Source organism: Camelus bactrianus, chromosome 28 (assembly GCF_048773025.1).
Source record: "Camelus bactrianus isolate YW-2024 breed Bactrian camel chromosome 28, ASM4877302v1, whole genome shotgun sequence".
In the NCBI taxonomy this organism is placed as follows: Eukaryota; Metazoa; Chordata; class Mammalia; order Artiodactyla; family Camelidae; genus Camelus; species Camelus bactrianus.
This window is the reverse complement of record NC_133566.1, coordinates 15,968,050-15,985,839: the sequence shown is the minus strand read 5'-3', so window position 1 is coordinate 15,985,839 and position 17,790 is coordinate 15,968,050. Positions and strand designations below refer to the sequence as shown.

Genomic DNA, 17,790 nt, shown 5'->3' with positions numbered 1-17,790 from the left:
AATGGTCCACAGGGTCATGTCTGGGTCCTCACGAGATGACCAGTCACCTTGGCATGCGTGTTCGGTGCCCGGTCTCCTTGTCTGCCTGCTCAGGTACCCAGGGTCAGAGAGAGCTGGCCACACCCTGGAAATCTGCCAAAGACAATCTCGGACTTTACAGCAAGACAAGACTTAATTTAGCCTCTTGGCTTTGTGCTCAGGTATCACACAGCAGTCTTTCTTGCCTAAGAGAAGAGTCTAGAAGAGTCTGAGAGTCACCATGGGATACACTCTGGCATCACAGTGAACCCCACACAGCAGCTCACTCAGACACAGTCTTCACCATCCACATGGGCGTCTGTCCAGACATCCCTGGGTGGTCTGGCCAAAGAAGGACAAGAAACATGATGGTCTCTTTCTAGCCACAGTTCAACAATGATGTCCGTTCTCCAGTCTCACTCTGTCTACAGCCTGTGGAGGAGACTGGGATCCATCTGCTTCTCAGCTCAGCACTGGACACTGATTCCAAAGAAGCATGGCCATTTGAATCCACACTGACGGTCTCTCAAGCTTCTCTCATTTTATTCCCCAGATCTCAGGGCAGAAGATTCAGCTGATCCAGAGCCACGTGTGGCACACAGAACATCCAGAGTGATGGCCGGGCAAGAAAGAGCCGGTAGCACACTGTAAGACCAGAGTACATTCGAGAAGGGGAGAGGGGTGTGCAGCAAGCTGCTGCCCCCAGTCACAGTCCTGAGGACACACTGAGCCTGCCGGACACAGCCGGGTCCACTAGTCTGACAGGGTGGTTCAGACACCTCACATGGCAGGGCCCCCCACCCCCGGTTGTGGTTCCTATGTGGAGAGCGGTGGGCTTCCTGCCCAGCTGGGGCCCCTGTTCCTGCTCGGAGGCCAGGTTACATCTCAGCGCCACAGTCCTGAGGAGCACCACGCTGGCCAGCCAGCCAGGCCACAGTCCTCAGCCCGCTGGGCCAAGGTGGCTCTGGGTTCCACAGGAAGGCCTCAGGGAGCCAAGGTCGCTGGGAAGGAGTGAAGGAGGGAGCCAGGGGAGAGGGAGGGCTGCATTCTGCTGGGAGAGATTCAAGGGGAACTACCACGGGCTGAGGAACTGCGGCCCCATCATGGCAGGGCCAAGAGGAATGGGATAAATATCTGAAGAATGACGACAGTCTGGTTGCTAGTTTAAAAAGAGAGCATTGGTACTGTTGCTCGGTTTTGTTTTTCCCTTTTAAAACCACTCACATTTTAAAAGGTGAAGGGGCTCGGGGGATTCGGCCCCCTTCACTCTAATCCTGTCCGGGTACCAGGAGGCCGCAGGCCCACATCGGGTGCTGCTCTCCCGCGGGGCTCCGGCCACCAGGCAGGGACGGGGCAGGGAGAGCACGTGCTCTGCTTTCCAGCAGCAACGCCTCCTCCCTGCAAAACCAGAACACACGTGGTGGGCAGTCCAAAGACTAAAGTGCAGAGACTCCACAGAGTGGGCGGCCCAGCGCGGGGCACTCAGAAACGGGGCGGGGCTGGGGCTCAGCCCAGAGCTACAGCGGTGGAACGAACGCTGACAGGTAGGGAGAGAGCCTGCAGGGCCTGGTCCCCTCTCTCGGGGACCCTGTGGACACTGCTTCTATCGGGGACTGTCCACTGTCAACAGCTCCCCAAGGGAAAAATCCCAGTCCCAGAGATAGGGCCCACGAAGGAAGAACACATGTATGACCGCCCCTGGTTGGTGATGACTGGGGATGGGAGAGGAAGGTGGCAGGAGGGGAAACGGTGCATTATATAAAATCAGTGAACCCCCGGTTTCAAGAGCAGGGATCCAGGAACAACCCTACAGGCAGAGTCTCTCCCGAGGAAGGTTTGTGAAGATGGTCAGGATCCTACCAGAATGGAGCGCCTCTGGGTGTGAGAGGCGCGGCAGAGTGGGGAGGGCTGCTGAGGAGGGAGCCCACGGCGGGCATTAGGGTGTGTAGGCCGGGGGCGGCTGGAACTGGTTGATGACCTCATACTCCGCTGGGTAGGGCTCATTCTCCTCCATCTCCGAGAGCAGCTCCAGCGCCTGCTCCTCTTCCTCCGTGGGGTAGTGGCGCAGGAGGTTGGCCGCTGTGGCCAGGATTGAGGCCCCACCAGCGCCTGCCACCAGGTAGAAGCTAACAGCAAAGGTGACATAAACCTGGGAACCGTGGTACTTCTTATGTTGCTGCTGCTGGGCCAGGATGAGTTCAGAAGCCCAGTAGGAAAAGCCGATGACGGTGGCGCACTGCAGGACTGGGGGACAGAGGGACAGCAGATAAAGGGGGTTAGTAGGCACCCCACAGCCAGGATCCTGGAAGAACCAACTGCAGCCTCTCTATCCAAACCCCATCCTCAGAGAACATGCCAGGGCCCAGACCCTGCAAGGGGGAGCTCTCTTGGCCGGGGCTTGGGACAGAGGCCTGACCCCACCTGGGCCAGTCAGATTCTCCCTATCTTAAGAATTTGGAATTGGGATATTAGGGCTGCTAAGAGTGTTTGGGTGCCTGAAAGGAATAGACAAGGACATGTAGTTTGGAGCTGGCGTCACTACCACCACGAGTCAAATCAACACACCAGCCCCATCACAAGGGAGGAGAGAAGCCCGGTCTGCAGGGAAGCAGGAAGTGGGAGGAGAGTCAGAAAGACAAAGTGAGACACGCTGGTTCCTCCTTTGGGCCTTCCAGCCCCAGGAGCCCGGCTGAGCTTTGAATCCCATTCTTAGAGAGCTATGAGAGTTCTTGTAGAAGCTAATAATCCCTGCCTACAGCTGGGCCGAGGGGGTTAGTGGTCCTGGCAGCAGGGATTATTATACATGCAAATGACAGAAACAAGCTGTCACACCCCAGTGCTCTGTGGAAGACTAGAGCTGAAATGAGCAATGAGAATGGTGTCTGCCCATACACAATCCAGACAGGACGCCCCTACCCCGTGGCAGTTCCTTCCCCATTGTGAATAGGCCCCGGCTTACCTGTGAGGATGTGGGCGAAGGCATAGCGACGGGTGATCTTCAGGGCTGGATGCTTGGGCCCAAAGACATCCAGAAGGAATGCAGAGAGGCTACACAGGATGCCCAAGAAGCAGAAGGCGGCAATGACCCGCAGGAGCAGGACTGTCTGAGGATTCATGCAGAAATCTGTAGGGGGGAGAACCAAATTCTCAGGGCCCAAGGCAACACCCTGGTGCAGGAAGTACCCCCTGGGAGGAGTCTGTCTCCCTCTGCCACAGCCCTGGAGAACTGGGGAGGACAGGATGGAGGCATGATCTCAGCTCCTGCTCCCAGCTGGCCTGCGGAGGAAGTGGAAAAGCCTCCTTATTAGCAGACGGGAACTCGGGGTCACTGCTCCCATGCACCTCAAGCCCTTCCTCCCTTTCCAACAAATCAAGTCTTAGTGCAAGACTCCACTTCATTGTACAGTTGACTCTTGAACAGCATGAGTTTGAACTGCAAGGGTCCACTTATATGTGGATTTTTTTCAATAGTAAATACTACAGTGCTACACGATCGGGGTTGGTTAAATCCACGATGTGGACCCACAGATACAGAGGACTGATTATAAATTATACAAATTATATGTGGATTTTCAACTGCTGAGAGGGTCAGGGTCCCTTATGTTGTTCAAGGGTTAACTGTACTTGCCCCCTCTCCTACCCATTTTTAAAGACCCTGACAATTAATCAGCATGTTAACCCATTCTGCTATAGCATGCTTCGGGCTGGCAGGAAAGGCCCACTGACTTCTGACCTGAGACAGCCAAAGAGGCTAAGGCCAGAGGCCCATTCGGGTCTATCCTCTATCCAGTCACTCATCCATTCCCTTTTGTTTCAAAAAGAAGTTGAAGCAGCTTAGAGAAACGTGTAACTACAGGAGAGTACTAAATAAACCAGGAAAGGTGGCAGCCTGGACCTTCACGTTTATTTTCTCCCTCCCTCCACCCTACTAAAACAAAAGAAAAAGAATTTTTAAGACATAAACCCACACAGAGGGGAAGGGCAAAACAAATTCTGGAAACTGGGAGGTAAAGGGACTGAGAACTACTTAGGACTGACCTGACATACTAGACAAGCTGAAGTGTAAGCTGTAAGTGGGAAAAGCTAAGAAGTAACTAGACTTACACCACAAAAGCCTGAAAGGTTCAGACCCTGACAGCACCCAATACCTCCAAAAATGAGGGCAAAGCCACTGGGGGATGCTCGCTCTACTGGAAAAAAAAAAAAAAAAAAAAGGAAATTAACCAAGAAAAAGGAAGATGCTGAAACGGGAGACCCGACATTCAAAGAGTAAAGAGTCCCCAAGGTCATGGTGAAGGGAGATTCCAGGATGATGACTGCACACCAGACACTAAGAGCAACCTATATTTCCTTCCAGGACTTTAACATCCTCTGGTTTTTTTTTTTTCCCCCTTAATTCTATCTAGACCACATTGTCTGTTCCCTTTGATATCCATGCAAACTGCCACAGCTCCCAGAAACACACTGACAGAATAAAAGGCTGATCCAAAAAGAAACCATTTTAAGCTTTGATAAAAAGTAGGAAAAGGGCCTTAACTTCCTCTATTCAGCCACTGGCAAGCTCTTCTTTTATTTAGGCCAGAGGTCACTAAGTGATTTGGGAAAATTTGAAAAGGACTGGCAAGACTCACACTGTAAGCTCCTCTCCTGAGTTTTGATCTCAGGCTGAGAGGCTGTAGGATGGTATCATCACTCTCTCCTGCACAGGAGAATCCCCGGGGTGCTGGTTGAAAGCATGTTCCCCAGCCCCAGAGAGTCTGAGCTCTTGGTCTGGAGCAGGGCCTGGGATTTTAATAGCAGCACAGGTAATTCCCACGCGGGTGGCCTTACACTCCAAGAAACACTGATCCTGGATGTAGAGGAAGGTGGACTAATGAAGAAAAGTCCAAAAACCTGGGGAGGGGCTCTGAACTCAACAAAGCAGACTCCAACCCACAGACATCAGCACCCTGGGGTCTTGGACAGAGAGCCCGGCCTCCCACACCAAAACACCAGACCAGATACCCAGAGGCCCTCGGCCTTTATGACAGCATGCATTCCCCACCTCAGGCTCTGAAGTCGCCAGGCAGACGTTGGCTTAGCCCACACATGATTCATACTCTTCGATCTGGCTTCAGGTCATCCGCCAAGCTGCCCTCAGAGCTATCTGTCACTCTCTTGTCAGCTGACCATCTGTTTTGGGCCCAGTCATCCAGCCTGGGTGATGGCTGCTGCCAGGAGGCTTGCCTGTGCGTTAGCTCTGCCAGCAACCAGGTCCAGCCTTCATTTAATTCTGCCCTGCAGGCCTGAAGAAGTCTAGAAACCCACATGGCCCTGGAGATGGCTGTTTCCTGGCTGCATTTTAAATACTGCTAAAAACTCTCTGAGATAGTTCTTCTGGGGGTCCACATGGCACGTGGATGGGTTGGGGCAGGATGAAAGAGCTCTTCTAGTATCTCCAAGAATAACCTGCAAGCGGCAGGGTGTAAGGGCTTACATCACACTCTGCTCCGCAGCGGCCTGTGTTCACATGCCACCAGCATTACTCAGTGTGGCCAGGCCCTGAGTGATGCTTTAATTGTGGTACTTAAAAATCAACTAAGTTTTAATTTAACAGCCAGTTTTAACTGAAAAATGTAATACACAAGGCTTCAAAGATACTTTCTTTGGCTGCACAGTGAGTACAGGATGCTCATTTTATCATCATCCTTTAAAATGTACGTCTAAGGGGAGGGTATAGCTCAGAGGTAGAGCGCATGCCTAGCAAGCATGAGATCCTGGGTTCAATCCCCAGTATCTCCATCAAAAAAAAAAAAAGTAAATAAATAAAAACACAATTACCTCCCCCCAAAATTTAAATAAATTAATTAATTAAATGTACATCTATTAAATACACTCCTATGTGTCTTATGTTTCATAATACACTTATCTTAGTAATAAGGAAGACTTGCACAGATATCCAATTGCCCCCCCTCAAGAGACACACACTGTTGGCTGTTTTTTATGCACCCCTCTAGGAATAGGCTATGCACATAGATGGGTCAAACGTTATCTTGGTTAAGCCTCATTCCACTCTGGGGTATTCAGCACACGGTTCAGATGAGGAATTAGAGGCTCCAGGAAGTTAAGTGACTTCCTCCAGGTCTCACAGCACAGAGCTCAACTTCAAATCTGGGTCAGGCTCTCTTGCATCGTGATGTTCAGAACCACCAAGCACCAGAGTTAGCCGTCTTATTTTTCCCAGATGGAGCTAATCAATCAAATCCTAAAGAGCTGTATTTGAATGAAATGTCAACAGTTACTAGGAATGGTGTCGGAGCCATCCTCAGGGCCAGCAGCTGCTGAGCGCACTAAGGGAACAGCTGGAAGGCTGAAATCTTTTCAAGGCAAAAAGGTTTGGGTCATTAAGCAATGAAAAGAGCTCATACTGGGAATTATTGGGCAAAACTTTCTGGGTGTGGTCTAAGCTTCTGCAGCCATCAGAGCCTCACTCTTAAAAGCAGAAGGCACTGGATTCAGCACCAAATGGACCTACCACAGACCATGCATCACCTTGAACAAGTCACTGAACTGCCCTTGGCCTCTGAGCTCTCACCTGTCAAATGGAAGCAATTAACGCCTGCCCCACCTGCACAGGCACGGGGGTGGGGGGCTGGGGGGGAAGAGTCAACTCACAAAGTGCTGTGGGTGAGCAGCCTCACTCCCTCCATGCTGGGTGGTTTAAACGGGGCCACAGCGGTGTCTTCCCTGGCGTGCTTTACTCCTTAAACTGAGACTTCCTCGTCCACACTGTCAGCCAGCGTGGGCTAGAGGAGGAGCCCACCAATGCCAGACCCAGGATCTGCATCACCAGGGTGATGATGTGGTACAGACAAGGGCCTTTGGACCCAAAATTCAAACAGGTTTTCTTTCAACGTGACCACCTTCTGCTTTTCTCTATCCCAAAGCTCTAAGCAAACCTTCAAATGGAACCTTCCCTTGGAGTGATGCTAATAGATACCCAGGAGCCTGCCCCACGTCCCCGGAAGTCTTTCACCAGGGGGGTCTCAGAGCACACAGGGGAGGCAGGCAGCATTATGCCAGACACGCTTAGAACCCAGCTCCGACTCTCCTGGGGTCAAGGTCTCAACATCTTTTCTAACTGCCAGACACTGGTCTGGAAGGGAGGACAAGTACTATCTGCTCCAGGGGGAGGACTGCCGAAGAGAAATAAAATCCTCAAATGTTACACGTGTGCTATTTTGTGGAAGAAAATAGCACGTGGGGCAGGGTCCTAATTTTAAATTCAAACCAGTGGTGCAGTCCACTACACTATGGGGAGACAGAACATATCCTATCCTCCAGTTGTGCTGTGGCCTGTTTATTTTGGTAACTATTGCTTTACTGTCCCCTCCAGTCACCAGGAAAGAAGGCAGCTGCTGTGTAATAGGATCCCAAGGAACTGACTTTGCCCAAGGTCACTGGTGAGTCACTGGGCTGGATTTGTTTTGAAGGCCCTGGCTCTTCCTGTCTACCTGCCCATTTCTCTCACCCTCTCCTGACCCAAACAGGCTGCAGACAGGAAGATTAAAGCGGCTTCTGGCCAGTTCCCTTCTTCTGTCCTATCTCCTATTTCCCTCCTCACTGGAGTCCCTGAGTCAGAAGCACTTCCCCCGGGCCCCAGCCCTCCTCAGCACTCACCCGCCCACCTGCACAGCCTCTCCCCACTGTGACTGTTGAGCTTCCCGACAGGCTCCCGACACAAGATTCCAAGAGGGCCCTCCAGTGCCTGGCTAGGTCATCACCACAGGTACCAATGGTTCTGAAAGGACCTAAGAGGCCAGTGAGTCGGTCACCACCCCTTAAGCACTCCAGCCCTCCCGGGAAGGCCCTTGATCTTCCCATGGCTTGCTGTCAACCAAGATTCACCTGACTTCAAATCCCAAACTTCCTCATTCTCCAAAGATGCTGCTCAAAGCTGTTGTCCCTGCTGCCCTTTGCTGGTCGCCCGTGACAGGCAGAGAGGGACTGGGGCTCAGAAGGAATGATCATCTGGGCTCCCCTGCTGGGGTCCACTAGAGGTCTGGGCACATATCTGAACCCATGTGCAGGCTGAAGAGCTGTGTGAGAAGCAGGCACCCCTGGGGAGGGGAAGAATTCAGGACGGGATCTTCTGAGCCGCCTGCATTTGTTAAAGCTGACAGGGCTCTGCGGGTGACAGTGGAAGGATGCATGGCTTTGCCTCAGGATCACCAGCTTGGGGTGGTGAGGAATAAAAAGCACAGCTTTGGCTGAACTTGTGATAAGAATTCAACTAGAAGGGGGAAGTAAGACGCCTTGGACCACTCTGGCAGAAGGAAAAAGAAACCCGGAGAGCACTAAGGGACAGCGGTGAGAGTGGAGTCCATGCCATGCACATCAGCTGTGTGCCCCTGAGCAAGTGACCTCACCTCCCTGAGCCTGAGAGGCGGGGGCGGGGGGAGATATGACAGTATCTACCAAATAAAGATGCTGTTGAGGAGAAACTACAGCCAGCCGTGAAGCGTGCTTAGCACAGTGCCTGGCAGTCAGGCAGGGGGCTGAGAAGCGGGAAGGAACCATCTCAAAGCCTGCTGGCCCTGCCCACTCCCCGTCACCTGCAGACACCTGGCATGGTCTGTTCTCCCTCTGGAAGCATCTACAGGCATCAGAGCTGTGCCCCACAGCTCTGCTCCCTCCTGAGATGGGGAAAATCCCAAGCTTCCATGCTAGGATATCTGTTAGGCCCTGAGGATAAGTGTAATCACACAGAATAGCATATGTCTGAAGGCCCACGGGGCACCAAAAAACCTCCATAGAAGAAGAGAACCAATCAGGGACCTTCTGATTCCTTGCCTTCGCCTATGATAGATCATGAGGTACCACTGTCAACTCCCTTATTAATGGACACCAAGTGTTCCCAGCTTACAACGACCAAGGAGGTGGCCACAGGAAAGCAGGCTGAAACTATTCGTGGGTTAAGATCCCTAAACACATGAGCAGGTATAGTGTAAACATGCTTTATTAAAGACAAAATCTGGCTTGAATAATTCCTCAGAAAAGGTAAATATATATGTGAACCAAGGAGAAATACACCAAGAATTTGTTTTAATTTTTTACATGCCTTTGACAAGGATGCATACCAAAGCGGGATGAATAATTGTGAGAGCATTCCTTATGATGGCTGAAGTAAAACAAGGGTTAAGAAACATAAACAAGACAGCATCACTTTATACTGGAGTCAACAGTGAAGTACACTCAGCTTTGCCACTCCCAGCTGTGGGGCCCTGGAGAGATCACTTCCCTTCTCTGAGACAGGTTCCTGGACTTTTGTAATAAGGACATGGGATCACATTGCCCCTCCCTCCATAGCATGAATTTTCTGAGCCTCCCCAGGAATGATCTGAAAGGGAGAAGCATTGTGAACTCTCTCTCAGTTTGTAAATGACACCAAGCTCTTGAAACATTGACCACCAGGGGATCAATGGCCAAGGTCTGGATGAAGAAGTGGAAAGGTGGCAGCTGTGCTTCAAAGAAGGCAAATGCAGGGGAACGCGCAAAAAGAGAAAACCATCCAGACTCAAGTCAAGCTTGATGGGCTTTCTGCCATCAGCTACACGCCACAAGGAAAGCTGTGTATCACAAGGCCTCCATCCTGTGTAAACTTCAGTCTTACTGAGCCAACGCAGCAAAAGCTGTCATCACAGTGAAATCTGGAAACAAACCAGAAGCCCCCATCCCGTTCTCTACAAATTCATCCTAAAGCCTCAAAAACACAAGAGAAATGTGAGACAGTAAGAGAACTCTCAGAGAATGGCAACAACATTAGGCCACAAGGATAGGGCTTTCTGGCCGCAACCTGCAGAAGTGGTATACGATCCAAGGCACAAAGGAGAACTTGATCTTTCACCAAGTCCCAGTGCCTGTACCCTTTAAACGTCTGGAATGAATTATAGTCAGGGAGTGGCACAGGGAGAAAATGTTAAGACCTTCAAGAATGGTTCAAAGGCCTTGGGGGTGATGAACTCTGCTGTTACTAAGGGCTGTTTGGAATCCACTGACCAAATTTCCCTGTAAAAGCCAGGCAGTGCAATCCTGACCCCACATCACAAAGCCTATACCTTCATTACTGGAAATAGGGCTGGGCAGTGAGCTACCGGCCTCCCTGTGTCCAGCAAAGACAACGCTCCTGTTCCCCTTTCCTCTGCCTACCTGGCTAGGAAGCTCGATAATGAACACAGCAACCTTACCTCGTTCGGGCACAATTATAATGGTTCCAAGAGCCAAATTCCAATTTTTCTACCAAGGATGGCAATGGAACCGACTTCTGATTACTGGAAACACCAGACTCCCTTTTTATCTAACAACAATCCAATTAGTGAAGAACTCAAAAGTATCTTTCAAAATGTAGTCATATTAAAAGCCCCTTTTTCTCTATCAATCAGGCTGCCCCAAAGAAAACTTCCTCTATCCCACAGGCTCCTTAGAAGGAGACAGCTCATTGCGGTGCCCAGCACCCTTATCTTCTCTCCGATATTAAAGCGCCCTTCCTCCAGCGGAATCCTAAAATAGTCCAGATTAGTATGGCATGAGGAGTGGGTGCTTGGCTGAATAACATCAGAATTTATGAGGGGCCGGACCCCAAACTGAGCCACCTGGTGGGCATGAATAGCATGCAGGAATGGGGCTGTTTCCTTCAACCAAGTGCCTGCCCCAGGCTATCTCAGCTCCAGCCCGCACCACATTCTGCTCCCTGCAGAGAAGGCCCTGTCGCCCAGAAAGAAAAGGGCCGGCGCGTAGCGCCCTCACCTTTCAGCAGGTCCGGGTGCACGTAGCCCAGCACGTCGGAGACCCCCAGCTCCTGGCGGGAACAGGTGCCACCGTGGATGTGCAGCCAGGCAGGCTCGGCGAGGGCAGTGCACAGCGCGGTGATGGACAGGGCACCTGGCAGGGCCGAGGCCAGGCTACGCTCCGGCTGCTTGGGCAGAGCGCTGCCTCCCGGGCTCCTCCGCCGGCGCCCTCCCGGCAGCCCTGCGCCTCCGGGGGCGTACATGCCCGGGGCCGCCCGCCGTCGCTCCGCGGTCGCTGCTGGTCGCCGCCGACCTCCGCGGGGCGCACAGAGGCTGCCTGTCCCGGGGAGGAGAGCAGCGCATTGGGTTCGCGGCAGGTGAGGCTGGTGCGGGGCTGTCAGGGTCGACACCGGAGGATGGGGTGGGACTGAGGGCAGAGTGGAGACAGTAGGGCTGCAGGGGTTCGGGGGGCGGGGACGGGGTCCCCGGAGTGGGGCTGCGGAGGTGCGGGATAAGGACTTGGAGAGGGCTGGAGGTCCACTGGATCTTGGCAGAGCGGAGTGGGAAGGGAGGCTGGGGCCGAGGTATTCGTTACTGGTGGAAGAGAGACCCGGTCTCGGGGTCTTGGCCAGAAGGTGCCGAGGGGCGGAGGACCAGGCTGGGCCGCAGGGATCGGGGACCAAGGATCTGGGAACCGCGCTCTGGGGTGTGATCTGTGCCCAGAAAGGACCCACCCCTCACCGACTCCTGATCCTCACCAGTCAGCAGGCCTCAGTGCCGGGATGGCGTCGCTCCGTCCCGTCACGGTCTCCTCAACTGCCCGAGGACGAGCTATCCCAGGCCCCAAACCCGCAACGCCCGGACCGACCCGGGCCCGATCCACTTCCGGCTTCCTCCACCTCTGCCCCCGCCTCCTCCGGCTCCCCACCCCGTCCCCGCGCGCGACACAGCCCGGGCGCGCCGCCGGCGCCCTGCGCAGGGCTTCATGGGATTCGTAGTTCGAGGCTGTTCCGCGATGCTTTCCCCTGGAAGGGGAAGGAAGCTGACTACAACTCCCAGAAGGTAGCGCGGCCTCAGCAGCGGGCGCTTTAGTTCCAAGGAGGACCACGGCCCCTTGGGCAGAAAGGGTTTTGTCGGGTGAGAGCTGCAGTTGGTGGTGCTGGCGCTGCTCGCCTCCTCCTGTGTCTGGCCGCCATGAAGGACTCGCTGGTCCTGCTTGACCGTATCCTGGCGCACCCGGACTCCCGCTGCTGGTTCCTGGCCTGGAACCCCTCCGGAACCCTGCTGGCCTCGTGCGGTGGCGACCGTAGCGTCCGCATCTGGGGCACTGAGGGTAAGGCCCCGCCTGGCCCAGCTGCGCGGCCCCTGCCCTCGAGGGGTCTGTGTGCTTTAGCCGCTGAGAACGCTTTTCGGGCAAAGGAGTTGGCAAATCCTAGAAGCAAAAATGTCAGTAGATAGACTGAACTGTTGAGGGAACTGTGATAGTAGCTGAGGCAGGAAAATGAGAAGAGAAGGTGGTAGGAAAGTGGCCTGCAGACTAATTTGCAACAGATGATGAAGTTTAAATTTTATCCCAAGGGCATTTGGGAGCCATTGACAAGTTTTAAATGGGGAGAGTGACTCAGATTTGTTTAGAAGTGGGGTCAGTTACAGCTTTCTGAAAGCATGTTGTTAAGTGCACCCAGTGAGCTTTGCCCCCAGCTGGGCTCTGATATTCCACTTCCGTTACCCAGTGGCATTGATGGCGCTTCAGCACCTTCTTGTGCACCCAGCTCCAGAGCCTGGCCTGTCCTCTGCTTTTAGGTGACAGCTGGATCTGCAAATCTGTCCTTTGTGAAGGCCACCAACGCACTGTGCGGAAGGTGGCCTGGTCTCCCTGCGGGAATTACCTGGCCTCTGCCAGCTTTGATGCTACCACGTGCATTTGGAAGAAGAAGGAGGATGACTTTGAGGTAACCGGGCTGGATAGGATCAGGATTGCTGCCTGTTTGCTCGCTGGGGCTGGTTTAGGAACCTGAGCCAACCTGAGCCAGTTGGGCTGTACCTATCTATGAGAAGGACCACAGGGGTCTTAGCTGCTGTTGATTCCTTTCGCTCGTCCCTTTTCACAGTGTGTGACCACTCTGGAGGGCCATGAAAATGAGGTGAAGTCAGTGGCTTGGGCCCCATCTGGCAACCTCCTTGCCACCTGCAGCCGAGATAAGAGTGTGTGGGTCTGGGAAGGTGAGTCCAGGTCCCTTTGGGTGCAGTTGGGAACATGCCACCAGATCTCCCCCTGTGTGCCTGACAGGGTCGGCTCATGGGCTCCCTTCTTTTCTCATCCACAGTTGATGAAGAAGATGAGTATGAATGTGTCAGTGTCCTCAACTCCCACACGCAGGATGTCAAGCATGTGGTTTGGCACCCAAGCCAGGAGGTAAGAGTCAGGAATCTTGGTGGGAAGGACTTCTGATGTGGAAGGTTGTGCCCAGCCTTTTTCTGCTCTTCAGCCTCAATCCGGCTTTTCCAAGAATCTCTATCTGTGACCCAAAAACATCAATCCTTTTATAAAAGCAGATCCCCAGGACTGCCTGTCCTGGGAGGAAGTATTGGAGCCACAGGTACTTCCTGGGCTGAGCAGACAAGTGCTGTGTTTTCCCTGGCCTTCCCCACAGCTGTTAGCCTCCGCCAGCTATGATGATACAGTGAAGCTCTACCGAGAGGAAGAGGATGACTGGGTATGCTGTGCCACCCTTGAAGGCCACGAATCCACCGTGTGGAGCTTGGCCTTTGACCCCAGTGGCCAACGCCTGGCGTCTTGCAGTGATGACCGTACCGTACGCATCTGGCACCAGTATCTGCCAGGCAATGAGCAAGGTGAGGGGCCAGGCCTGGAGCTAAAGAAGACTCGTCTGTCACAAGGTTTACAGTCTGCTAAGGGGCTGAGACACACAGACAAGTCACAGTAAACGGGGGTAGAATGGGAGATTGCCACAGTAGGGCTCCAGGTAGAGTGGGGGAGAGTCAGGGGAAGCTCTGTGGAAGAGGGGCCGTTTCATCCAGACTTGAAGGAGTGTGTAGGATTTTCACACAGGAAGAGAATTCTGGTTATGAACAGAGCAGCATGAGCAAAGGCATTGAAGGTGAAAACCTAGACTAACCCAGGAACACACGGATTGGTATAGGTCGAGAATAGGGTTCGAAGGGCTTGGAGAGAAATAAGGTGAGTTGGCCTGGCTGGTGGGTGGCCTTAAAAGGGAGGCTAACTAGTTGGACATAGTCTGCAGCAAAAGGTTTTTTAAGGAACAGGATGTTTCCTTCTCAGAATCCTGCTGTAAAAGCACCAGTTTGGCTGCAGTGTGTAAGGCAGATCAGTGAGGATGGGGACAGAGGAATGAAGATGAGGCCTCCTGACTGAAGGTGGGGGTAGGGGAGGGCGAATTAGGATCTCCTCTGCAGTAGGGCAGTCACTCACTCCCCTGGGGTGGCCAGGACACAGACATGCCTTAGGCTCAAGACAAGTCTGTCACGCAGGGGTGGCGTGCAGCGGCTCTGACCCCAGCTGGAAATGTGTCTGCACTTTGTCAGGCTTCCACTCCAGGACCATTTACGACATCGCTTGGTAAGACCTCCCCCCCTCCCTGCCCCCTCACTGTCCCACCCATTCCCCCAACCATTGGAGAGATTTTAGAGAAGTCAAGACCCTGTGGGGATAGAGAGCAGCCACCCTCATATCTTCAGATCAGGCCAGACTGTCTCCATGCTGCCTTAGGGCTGGCAGGCCCTGTGTTCACAGGAGCAGGGATCAGACTTAGACCCAGGCCTGTCCCTGCATTAAGATTCCAAGCTGTGAGGGCAGCTCCTGCCTTTGAGGGTAACACAGCATTATACTATCCTGAAATATTTATTGTTGAAACTGTGGATTCACGGCTGGGGTTTATATGGTTTGGTAACACTGCTTCTACTCTTACAGGGTCTAGAAGAGGCACACCATTCACATAGGAGAGTCAGTCAGAGGGCAGTTCTGATCCTGAAAATCTATCCCTGGGAAATAATTTTAAATAGTGAAAAAAAAGTTAATATGCATCTAAGTTTTATTTATATTAGCAAACATCTGGGAATAACAGAAATGGACTAAAGTAAAGAATGGTAAAATTCAGTGGCCTGTTACATTACTTACAAAAAACGATCAAGAATACTTAATGACAGAGAAACTGCTTCTGCCAAGTGCGAAAAGTGTAATTCAGAATCGTACAGTATTTTAGGTTAATTATATTGGAGGAAAACATACGTGGCAGCCCTGGAAGCTTGGGAGTGATCTTTGTGGCTGTATATTAGTTAGGGAGGCTCTTCAGTAAGAGGTTTGGGAAGGCTGTAGACTCAGGCTCTTCTACCTAATTTGCCAGGTTGGGGAGGGAGGAGCCACCTGCCTAGGCGCTGATGCACATGTTCCTCCCAGGTGTCAGCTGACAGGGGCCCTGGCTACTGCTTGTGGGGACGATGCCATCCGAGTGTTTGAGGAGGACCCCGGCTCAGATCCGCAGCAGCCCACCTTCTCCCTGATGGCCCACTTGCCTCAGGCCCATTCTCAGGATGTCAACTGTGTGGCCTGGAACCCTAAGGAGCGGGGGCTCCTGGCCTCCTGCAGTGATGATGGAGAGTTGGCCTTCTGGAAGTATCAGCGGCCTGAAGGCCTCTGAGCCACCTTGACTTTGGACAGAATCATGGTTCCCTGGAAAATGTCGTAAGACTTTCCCAGCCCCTGAGAGGACCTGGAGAAGCATCCTTGACCTTCTTTTGACTTGGCCCTCCTCCATTCGGACTTGGGTAGAAGTGCAGAGCCACAGAACCATTCACGCTTTCCCCTCCTTTGACACGCGGTCCTTGGAAAGGGCTAGAGTACTTATGCCGGATTTTGCTTGCTTTAGGGCACAGTGTTAAATTTGGGGGGAGTGAATATCCTACTTTATAATCACCATATCTATATGTAGGAGAGATGTATTTCAGCTCTTTCTAAGACTGTAAGCCTTATAGAAATAATCTGAGTCCCAAGTCCTATTTTATATTATAAGGACATTCACCGTCTAAAAGAATTCCATGGTGAGTCCTTTTCTGAAATAGGTCCTGCCTTCCCAATTTCTGGGTAAATCCTTGCATTTAAGACATTCAGTCAATATTGAAAGAAACTTTTTAATGTAGGTTAATTTAGAGTAAGAGACACCTCTGCCTTCCCTTAGAAACCGTCATGTACTTTCTATGTATGCTGTGTGTTGTGATGACAGCCGGGAACTACTGAGAAATGAACAGGGAGGATGTGAACCCTAAAAGGGAGAGTCGTTGGCCACAGGTCATACGTTCTCAGTGGAGATGAGAACTGGTTCTTGGGTGGTGGGCAAAAAAACCTTAGAGACAATAATTTATGGCCTCCAAAGAACCACAGTACATAAGTACACAGTCTGTCTGTTGTATTAGATTTTCATGGTGGGGGTGAGCAGGAGAGAGATGCCAAATAAGGTCCCTTAGAGGAATGATGATGAAAAAAGGTAGCGAAACACTGGCACAGGCAGACAGTGCTTCGGTCCTACTCAGGTTGTCTTTTGACAGGCACTTCCACATGGGTTTTGACTCAAGGACTGTCCTCAAGGCCACAGCCTTCACGTACATTTTTTACACCACAGAAATCATGACCTTAGATTTTGAAAAGACAGCTGGGGCAGTACCTGGAGCAGTGGTTCTCAAAATGTGGTCTTCCGGTCCCTGGAAATCCCTAGAGCTTTCCAGGAGAGCTCAAGAGGTCAGCTGTTGGTGCCTTGGCAGGAATCAAGGCAATGGAGCCAAATTCTGTAGTTGTGTCTCCATGACTTGCTCTCAGTAAAAATATTGCCAACTTCATTTAGAAATGTCCTCGATAGAACCAATAAAAATGACTTGTGTGAAACCTTGACCCTGGAGAATACGGCCAGTGTTCTGTGACAAGGAGGAACGTGCATACAGCGCTGCAGTCTGGCTGCCGTGAGGGAAGGCAGTGGTGCGGCTGCCGTCTCAGTCGGCTGTGGTCTTTGGGGCACAGCTGGTTTTACTTGCAAGAACTAGCACGTTACTGTATTTAGACTTGGCTGTTGGGGAGAGATTTTGTGGAACAAAATGAGCCTTTCACCTCGAGGGAAATGGATAGTGTTGCCAATGATAAAATGAAAGCTTTCGAGCAAAAATTAGTTTTGAAAACTTGTATTGCCACTGTGAGCTTGCGATCTTCCCAACGCTTAGACCTTCCTGAGGGGATTGGTGGTGATATGAACAAATGCAATTTGTATGATGAAATGTATTGACATTTGGAAGATTTGCCTCATTCAGTGAACCACCGTTTTCCAAATGACTAGTACATAATGTTACAACATCATTGATGGGTAAAAGACTCCTTAAAAGTGTAAGACAGACCAGTGGGTTTTAATGTAAGAGTATAGGAATCCCATTGATAAGGTTTCAGATTCGACATTACCTGTAAGAGACTACCATGGTGGCGTCATGCAGAATAGCCTGTTACCCCAGCAGCCTATTTAAAAACTCCTTTTTCCAGCTTCATATCTGTGTGAAGTCAGCTTTACTTCAACTCAAATAACAGACAACAGATTGTAGAAGCAGCTATGAGAATCCAGCTGTCTTCCATTAAGGCAGACTATCAAGAGAGATTTGGAAAAATGTAAAATGTCACTCTTCTCCCTGGATATGTTTTGGAAGTTGTTTTTTCATAAAAAGTTAACATAATTAAGTTACTGTTATTTAAAAATGCATTTAATGTAGTAAATACCCAATAGATACAACCCAGGTAATAAAAGCTGTTTGGCGTTCATTTTTTATGTAGTGTAAAGGGGTCTGGAGACCAAAATTGAAAACTGCCAACCTAGGGAAGTTACTCCTCCAAATCATCTTCCAATATTATGCATTTACTTCTAAAAGACAACAGAAGGCAAGAACTGGGCCACACCCAGCTCGTGCTGCCCCGTAACACGGAGGGGACACTAGATCT

At 51.6% G+C, this 17,790-nt stretch overlaps 2 protein-coding genes across 3 annotated transcripts; one reads left to right on the top strand and one right to left on the bottom strand.

The window, feature by feature from the left end:
* Nucleotides 1-1,311: 1,311 nt before the first annotated feature.
* TMEM127 (transmembrane protein 127) lies at nt 1,312-11,693 on the bottom strand. Of its 2 annotated transcripts, none has more exons than XM_074354414.1 (4): nt 11,543-11,693; nt 10,804-11,121; nt 2,978-3,142; nt 1,312-2,262 (listed from the first exon to the last, which is right to left on the bottom strand). In XM_074354414.1, the coding sequence occupies exons 2-4, from the start codon at nt 11,045-11,047 to the stop codon at nt 1,955-1,957; spliced, it is 717 nt and encodes a 238-aa protein (XP_074210515.1). In that variant the 5' UTR covers nt 11,048-11,121; nt 11,543-11,693; the 3' UTR covers nt 1,312-1,954. The 2 variants fall into 2 exon arrangements, with proteins under 2 accessions (XP_074210515.1, XP_074210516.1); XM_074354415.1 differs by having other exon boundaries at nt 10,804-11,178; nt 11,543-11,676.
* A 140-nt stretch (nt 11,694-11,833) lies between these two features.
* Nucleotides 11,834-16,707, top strand: CIAO1 (cytosolic iron-sulfur assembly component 1). The gene is made up of 7 exons (XM_010959025.3): nt 11,834-12,117; nt 12,588-12,736; nt 12,896-13,007; nt 13,112-13,200; nt 13,439-13,640; nt 14,298-14,385; nt 15,223-16,707. Exons 1-7 carry the CDS (start codon nt 11,979-11,981, stop codon nt 15,461-15,463), a joined length of 1,020 nt encoding a protein of 339 aa, XP_010957327.1. The 5' UTR covers nt 11,834-11,978; the 3' UTR covers nt 15,464-16,707.
* Nucleotides 16,708-17,790: the final 1,083 nt, after the last annotated feature.

Excerpts from the sequence above, each read along its gene's own strand:
- CIAO1 (XM_010959025.3), top strand. The coding sequence starts at position 11,979 with ATGAAGGACTCGCTGGTCCTGCTTGACCGTATCCTGGCGCACCCGGAC. Across the intron at positions 13,641-14,297 it reads TCTGCCAGGCAATGAGCAAG|GGGTGGCGTGCAGCGGCTCT; the intron begins GTGAGGGGCCAG and ends TCTGTCACGCAG. Across the intron at positions 14,386-15,222 it reads ACCATTTACGACATCGCTTG|GTGTCAGCTGACAGGGGCCC; the intron begins GTAAGACCTCCC and ends TGTTCCTCCCAG.
- TMEM127 (XM_074354414.1), bottom strand. The coding sequence starts at position 11,047 with ATGTACGCCCCCGGAGGCGCAGGGCTGCCGGGAGGGCGCCGGCGGAGG. Across the intron at positions 3,143-10,803 it reads GCACCCGGACCTGCTGAAAG|ATTTCTGCATGAATCCTCAG; the intron begins GTGAGGGCGCTA and ends TCCCCCCTACAG. Across the intron at positions 2,263-2,977 it reads CTTCGCCCACATCCTCACAG|TCCTGCAGTGCGCCACCGTC; the intron begins GTAAGCCGGGGC and ends TCTGTCCCCCAG.